Genomic DNA, 8,133 nt, shown 5'->3' on the forward strand with positions numbered 1-8,133 from the left:
TTCACCCATGCCTGTCAGACTTCTAAATGTGGATGTTTTTTGTTTTGTTTTATATGATGAAGAGAGAACCCTGTATTCTCTATTCTCTATTCCATATGCTGGTAGGCAATGCTCATGTTTACACTCTTGGCTATAATGCAACGCAGGCGCAGTGCTGTGGCAGATGGCCGCTGCTTACTGACAGATGCACTGAGCTCAGGACAACCGGTCCCTCCACCCGCCAACCACATCCAGACAGCCAATCACTGCCGAGATCACTGCACTAAGCCGATCGGTTGCCCCAGCAACCACTGTTTCCGGTTCACCTTATTGTAGTTAGTTAGATAATATGAAATGGCTGCAGGGCACCTTAAAGGAGTAGTTCGCCCCAAAAAAATACTTATTTTCTATCAATTACACACCCCCTGAAGCATTGAATTCATGGAGATTTTTTTGTTTTTATCGCATTCCTAAGTCAATAATTTGATAACCGGTGGTCTCTCCGGTAGGAGACACAAAGAGTCTCCTTTGTGTCTCCTAACGGATACATTAGCATCTTTATTATTAGTCAAATTATTGGCTGAGGAATGCGACAAAAACAAAAAAATCTCCATGAATTCAATGCTTCATGGGGTGTGTAATTCATAGAAAATAATTAATTTCTTGGGTGAACTACTCCTTTAAAAGACTACCATAACAAATGAATTATTCTATTTCACATTCACTTTTCCAGGGAAATATATTTACACAATATATATGAGAAATATTTTGGACAAAATAGCAGATCTACAAGCTCATGCATGCATCTACAAGCTCACGCGACGCATTGTGGTTGTAGATCTGGTATTTTCAAAAGATTCTAATACATTTGAAAACTTGTGAAATGGGACGTTCTGCAAAATGAGCACTTTTACTTATATTGCATATATACTGTATATTTTTAATACCAATACATTTGTACTTTTACTTTTAATTTTGAATTCCATACTTTTTACTTGTAACAGAGTATTTCTACATCGCAGTATTGATACTTTTACTTAAGTAAAACTTTTGAGTACCACTGGGTATGGGACTCTTTCCTCTTTGAGCTTCTCTCGTTCTGTGTTAAAGGACGACTTCACCACTTTTCAACCTATCTTCATATAATAGTGTAGGTCCTCACTAATGCTCATGATAAATGATTTAAAAAAATTCTACTTGGTCTGTGTCTCATAGGAGGGCTGTGGACAGTCCAGAAACCTGTCTACCAGTGACATCATCGTTAGGCAGGATTTTTTTTTCCAAAAAGATTACAATTTTTTTATTCAGATTTGTATTAAGGCGAGAACAATGGGATCTATTATTGCATTGCAACTTTCCAGAATACAAAGCCTGCAGTTTCTATTAGCTTGGATTCCCCATCGATGATGTCACTGGTAGACGGGTTTCTGAACTGTCTTACAGCCCTCCTCTGAGACACAAACTGATTAGAAAAAAATTGTAGCATTTTATCATGAGCATTAGTGAGGACCTATTATATGAAGATATGTTGAAAAGTGGTGAAGTCGTCCTTTAACCCCCCTCCTTCCTTCTCCCCCTGCCATGTTTTTTTTGTTTGACAGAGGTGAGGGGAGAGAGAGAGCAGGGAGGGGAGGAGGTATCGTGGAGGAGGGGGGGAGGAAAGGAAGGAGGTTGCCCCCGGTGACAGAGGCTGGGCCTTTGGAAACTCATCTGGTAGTAATAAGGACTCCACTCTGCTGCTACTGTGACTCATTGCTTGCGTACGCCCACCAGTCAGACGATTACAGGCTTATTCGGTATACGTACACACATCACGGTCACCATGTCAGCTGTAAACACAAAACTTGTGTGTTTGAGGCAGAGGGCAGCAAGCAAGCGCACAATGCTCAGATAGTACACATCACACACACACACACACACACACACACACACACACACACCACACACACACACACACACACACACAAGCATTAAGCCATTAAGACCGGGAACGCATGTGTTCATTTTTTTGATTTCTTTGGCTCTTCAAAAATAGCCATCTACAAGCTCATAGGGCGGCATCGAGTGCCGCCCTATGAGCTTACGTAGATCTGCTTTTTTTTTTTATCGTGAAAATATATATATTTAAAAAAATGATTTTTTTTAACTCAAATCTTTGCTTCTGGGGGGGTTCTACAAATGTCTTCTAAACGCACTCACCCCCCCCCCCCCCCACCCCCCCCCCCCCATCTCAAAATATGTTGTTCCAGGGGACGCCCTAGAAGCAAATATTAGAATTAAAAATGTATATATATTCAAAGATTTGCACACAATTTTACGATTAAAAAAAAAGAAAAAAGCAGATCTACAAGCTCATAGAGCTTGAGTTTGTATATCTGCTATTTTTTAATAGCCAAAGAAATCTAAAATGACACAAATGCGTTCCCGGTCTTAAAGGGTTAATGTTCACCACTGCAAGCCTAATTGTGTCCTGACCCTAACATAATTCTATGTGCAAGTAGACACAAAAACACATCGAACAGCATGCATGCATGCAGGGGCAGGATGTAATTGTCATCTATAGGCATTCTGAACATGCTATTAGAATGCTACATTTTCCTGAAATGTAACTGGAATGAAAACATGTAATCTGGTTTTCAAAGGGACCCCCAGGGGTCCTTGTGTCCGTTTCAGGCGGTCCCAAGCCAAATGAGTAGTTTAAAGTTACTAATAATTCAATTCACTTACTTAAAATGTTTACAATACAAAAGTGTATGAAAGATTATTCTAACAACATGTTTCAATATCACCTTATGAATTTGTTTTATGCACGTATTTAACATGCAAAATCTGTTCAAATCAGTATCCCTATGGGTATAGAACCAGTTGAAATGGGGGTCCATAACCGAATGAAAGTCAATTTGGGTGTCTATGACATGAAATAATTTTAAATCCCATGATCTAGATTCTAACAGATACCAGGCAGGTCAAAACATTTAAAAGATGTTTTAGACCAGGGGTCTTCAACAGGGGGTCCGGGACCCCTAGGGGGTCCTCAGAGTTACTACAGGGGGGTCCGCCAAATCTTTGTGTGATATGATTTTTTTTTTTTTTACCTTAACCACTTGAACCCTAACATCCCTTTTCTGAGGAGAACTTTAGCCAAAAAATAGCCGATCTACAAGCTCACAACGCCTCGCAGCGAGGCGTTGTGAGCTTGTAGATCGGAATTTTTTGGCAAAGAGGTATAGGTGTAGAGGGAAAAAAAGAGCAGTACCAAGTAAACAAAAAAAGTTTAATCTGAAACTAAATGTAATACATTATAGAGGGGGTCCCTGCTTCATCTCTCTCTCAGCTAGGGGGTCCTTGGCCTGAAATGGTGTTGAAGACCCCTGTTTTAGACAATAGAGAGACAACCAGAACACAAATCTTCTTGAGTCACTTTCAAAACCAAAGGCCTGAGACACTGACCATCTCAAAAGCAAAATGTAAAACAGGCAAATCCTAAGTGCTGACTTATTGTACTGTTAGAAACTTGGCCTGCTGTACTTGTGTGTGGGAGGTGTTTGATTGTGCATTTATTGTACTTCGGCTGTTTTTGATTTTATTGTTCCACAGTGAAGCCTGAGGCACATTTCCACACGTGTGGACAATAATGTTTTTATGTTAGCCTATTCATTCGACCACAGCGAAACCAACGGCACATTCCCACACATGTGGATGATGAGTTCTATGTTGCTCTATTCTCCCACAAAGTTTAGTGCAGATGATCAGAAATGTTCCTGGACCTCACTGTTTCATTCACACACTATCTACAGTATTTAATAATCTTATTTTCAAGGCCCTGCCTCAAGGTCAGTTCATGTTTATGTCCTCCGAAATGTCTATGTTACATGTTTGTTTAAAAATCACTGTGAGCAAACAGAGAAAAGCCCTACGACCAGAGGACATCCCTGAGCTGAGTCGAGACAAAAAAAATGCTGAAACTACAATTAAGATCATTCTCATTCCTCGTCACTTTCAAGATTGCATAACAGTACAGTGTGTTGACCATAAGCTACAGAACAGGCGCTGACCCCAGGTTCAAACAAGGAGAAAAAGATGTAAAAACCTGCTGTTAAACCTTACTGGTGATGACTGTTGAAAGAGCGACGACTTTCCTAGGCTGAGCTTTTTTTCTTTTCTTTAAATATAGCTGTTGAAATTATGAAGCAATAACTACTGGCCTTTTTACATTTGAGGATAATTCCCCTGTGTAAACAGTATGCTAGTGCCCCTCAACTGGGCTATTTTGAAGGGATAAGGCACAGAAGTAGTCCTCAGGCTTTTATTGTCCCTCTTGTGTTTCCTCTCTGGGCAGATGTGGTTTCTTATGTGTTTCCAAAAAAAGCCTCATTAACACTACGAGGGAAAAAGGGCATTGGCGGTCGTCCATCCTGCCAGCACCCTGTTCACCTCACCGGGTGGCGACTACAATGACGTAGTCTGGTTTTCATATAAACGTCTCTGCTCTCAACAGGCCCAACTTGTGTTAGTTTGAAGCACTATACTTCTATGCAGGAGAGTTGATGTACAGTAGGATATCACTCAATGTAATAGCATGAAACTTATGCAGCAACATGTTGACTGCTCTAGGTCAGTGGTTCTCAAACGTTTTCATGTCAAGGACCCCCAAATTGACACTTATTAGCGGACCCCCATTTTAAAAGATATGCCAGGGACCCCCATAAGAGGAGGTTTTTTTTACGGCTCTAGCAGTGATTCTCAACCATTTGAATTTCAAGGACCCCCAGTTTGACATGCATTAGGGCTACAGACCCCCATTTAATGGCATTTCTATCACTTGGACCACAATTTATATTGTAAAATCTATGTCAATTTAACTCTGAGAGTGTACAAATGTTTACACTCTCAGAGTTACAGACCAATAAGGGTCCATTTGGTGCCTAATCTATCATTTCGCTGGGGACCCCCTGGAACTCCCTCAAGTATCCCTGGGGGTCCCCGGACCCCAATTTGAGAACCAATGCTCTAGGTCTTTTGCATATTGCCATAATAAACTACATGTAGGCCTATGTGTATTTTACTTGCAAGAAGTAGATAAAGATAACGGGTATGTCATCAACAACACAATTATTAAACCATTACTAAACCACGGCTAATTTATAATTCATCAAACGACACGGATGAAAGGAAAGGAAAGGATCATCGACAAAAACAAGTCATCAATCCAGTTTTGTCAACTGGAACACCGCAATGCTGTGAGGGGAATGCCAACAGGGCCCATTGCCCAATGATGGGGGAATTGGCTGTAACTACCTCTCAAACCACACAGGCTACTTCTGCTGGGAAGGAAATAGGAATCTCAAGTAGAGCTCCTTCTGTCTACACTTTCATCATCATAGGCCTATACTATAGTATAGGCCTATAGTATTCCAGACTCTCTGGAAAAAGAAGTCTGCAACAAAGCAGAGTGTGCTTCCCCTTCTCACTCACCTGTGCAGGTCATTTACTTTAATCTATTAAGACATGAGGACGATTCTACAAAATGTCTTCTAAATCCTAACAATTTTCTGAAAAAAACGTTGTTTCTATATCAGTGGTGCTCAAACGTTTTCATGTCAAGGACCACCCAAAATAATATGTATTTGGTCGCGGACCCCCATCTCAAAATAGTTGTTCCATGGACCCCCCAGAAGCAAAGATTTGCATTACAAATGTTCGCTTTAAAATATATATATTCAAAGATTTGCACAAATGTTCACGATTTTTCTAAAATAGCAGATCTACAAGCTCACAATGCCAGGCTTTGTGAGCTTGTAGATCAGCTATTTTTGGCTAAAGCTCTCCTCAGAATAGGGATGCTAGGGTTCAAGTGGTTAATGTAAAAAAAAAATCCTATCATACAAAGATTTGATGGACCCCCTGTAGTAGGCTCTGAGGACCCCCTCAGGAGTCCCGGACCCCCTGTTGAAGACCAACCCTAGCCCTACAGTGAGATTTGCTGCATTGTGACAGCTTTGTCCGGAAACGACATCTGATCTGACTGATCTGATGATGTGATTAAATCAAACGAGCCCACAAGCTACAGTAACAGTAACCCATGCATCTGCAGGTTCCATTTGCCTGGAGGGCGTGTTGTTCTTTCAGCATCACGACTTATGATAACGATTCTTATCACACCGAGCAAAATGGCGGCTTCTCTCCCTCTCTCTCTCTCTGTCCCATATCTTATCTAGAGATTGCATCTTTTCTGAAGCAGTGATGCCTTCTGGTCACTGTTTAGTATACAGACAACATGACACACCTGCGCTCCGCTTTCAGCCGTTCAGCTGAAAACAACAAGAAATCATCATCATCGCATCATTGTTTCTGCGGATGGATGGATGGATGGATGGATGGATTGGATAGACCCCCCCCCCCCCATTATCATGTGTGTGCGTGATTTGACTGATCTTGGTTGTCAATAAATGCGGGCTAGTGTCTGTGATCGTTAATAAGAGAAGACGGGAGGATGGAGGGGCTGAGATGTAGCCTATGCTATAATTTTTTTTTTTAAAAGGAGTCCAAATATTTTTTATCATCATTTTCATTTAGGCTATTTTAGGACATATTGTGTGCAAGCTGCCTGCACGGTCAAATCCTCAGTGTTAAAATGTCAAAAATGTGTAGCTCTGGGTGTAAAAATGGACCCGATGATGATCATAAACTCTGAGAGTTAAATTAACACTGAGAATTTTACTGGATCTATGCGTAAAAAAAAAAGAAAGAAAACATTGGCTTGTCGGTATAGGCTACATATGAATAAACATGGGGCATCCGGGCATGTTTCGGTTTGGCATGTTTGTTTGTTTGATTGATTGATTGATTGATTGATTGAATACTTAATTTGGCTGTTTGCAAAACAGCACAGAAAAGTAAAGTTCTATACAAAGGATGCTAAATAGGATTAAACCCAAGAAAGCACTATCATGGCTTGTTGTTTCCATCTGGGGTCCTGCATGGCAACATATAATATTCAGTGTGTTACATTGTAACACACTGAATTACTATCTTCTTGCCATGCCGAAACGAAACATGCCCTGTGTTTATTCATATGCAGCCTTAATAGTCAATGCATTTTTTTCTCGTCATACAGTATAATAATTCAATAACATGTTTTAAGTATCTGTGCGTAAAAGGCGCTGACCGGGCTCATGCGTCCCGGGGTTGTCGGACATCTCCAGCACCAGCAGCTCCCGGCCCTCCACGCTCTCCCCCACCGTGTAGATGCGGCTGATGGACGGACACTGCAGCCACACGGACACCAGCGCCTTGCGGAGCTCCTCGTAGCGGTGGTACTCGAACGAGATGTCTGTGTCGTCCAGCGGCGGCGGGGCCGCGGCCACCGCTCCGCTGACCACCGGGGTGGTGGTCATCAAGGTGGCCAGGGCGGCCAGAGTCCCCAGTAACACCAACGACACGAAGCGTTTCATGTTTGATTGATAATAATGTCCTCCTCTCACTCACTCTCTCTCTCTCTCTCTCTCTCTCTCTCTCTCTCTCTCGCTCTCCTCTAAAGCCCCTAAAGCTTGAATACGGCTCGGTCCCAAGCCTTATCTCTCTGCTGCAGCTCTCCACTGTAAGCTATAAATATCTCTCTCTCTCTCTCTCTCTCTCTCTCTCTCTCTCTCTCTCTCTCTCTCTCTCTCTCTCTCTCTCTCTCTCTCTCTCTCTCTCTCTCTCTCCCTCTCTCTCTGAGTGATGTCGTAGTCGTACGTACCTGTTCTCTCTCTCTCTCTCTCTCTCTCTCTCTCTCTCTCTCTCTCTCTCTCTCTCTCTCTCTCTCTCTCTCTCTCTCTCTCTCTCTCTCTCTCTCTCTCTCTCTGCTTTAGAGGTGTGGCCTAGTACAGTGAAGCAGCACATGTCATAGGGAAACCTTACAAGAACCATATTTCCATATCACTCATTAAAATAAAATTATCATATTGGATGGAGAGATATCCTTCCCAGCAGCACTGTGTGTAAATGAATGAGCATGTCTCATCATATAGTAGTATGTGGAGCATGAATTATACTCTTGTGTAAATGGAATAAGGTTAACTATTGTTCTTTCATGAGCAGCCTTGTGAATATGGTAGAAATTCATTACACTTCAACTGATGTTGTTTGTTGTAGGCTGCTGTTGTTTGTCTA

At 41.8% G+C, this 8,133-nt stretch overlaps 1 protein-coding gene across 1 annotated transcript in view; it reads right to left on the reverse strand.

The window, feature by feature from the left end:
• cpe (carboxypeptidase E) overlaps positions 1-7,619 on the reverse strand; it is a 33,700-nt gene extending 26,081 nt beyond the window's left edge. Inside the window, exon 1 of the mRNA XM_084042742.1 lies at positions 7,148-7,619. Within this exon, the coding sequence (XP_083898868.1) occupies positions 7,148-7,433 (286 nt within the window). The 5' untranslated portion in view covers positions 7,434-7,619. The remainder of the gene's footprint in view (positions 1-7,147) is intronic.
• Between the last annotated feature and the right edge of the window lie 514 nt (positions 7,620-8,133).

The sequence above is a fragment of the Gymnoscopelus microlampas genome (genome assembly GCF_963454915.1).
Source record: "Gymnoscopelus microlampas genome assembly, chromosome: 2".
Classification (NCBI taxonomy): domain Eukaryota; kingdom Metazoa; phylum Chordata; class Actinopteri; order Myctophiformes; family Myctophidae; genus Gymnoscopelus; species Gymnoscopelus microlampas.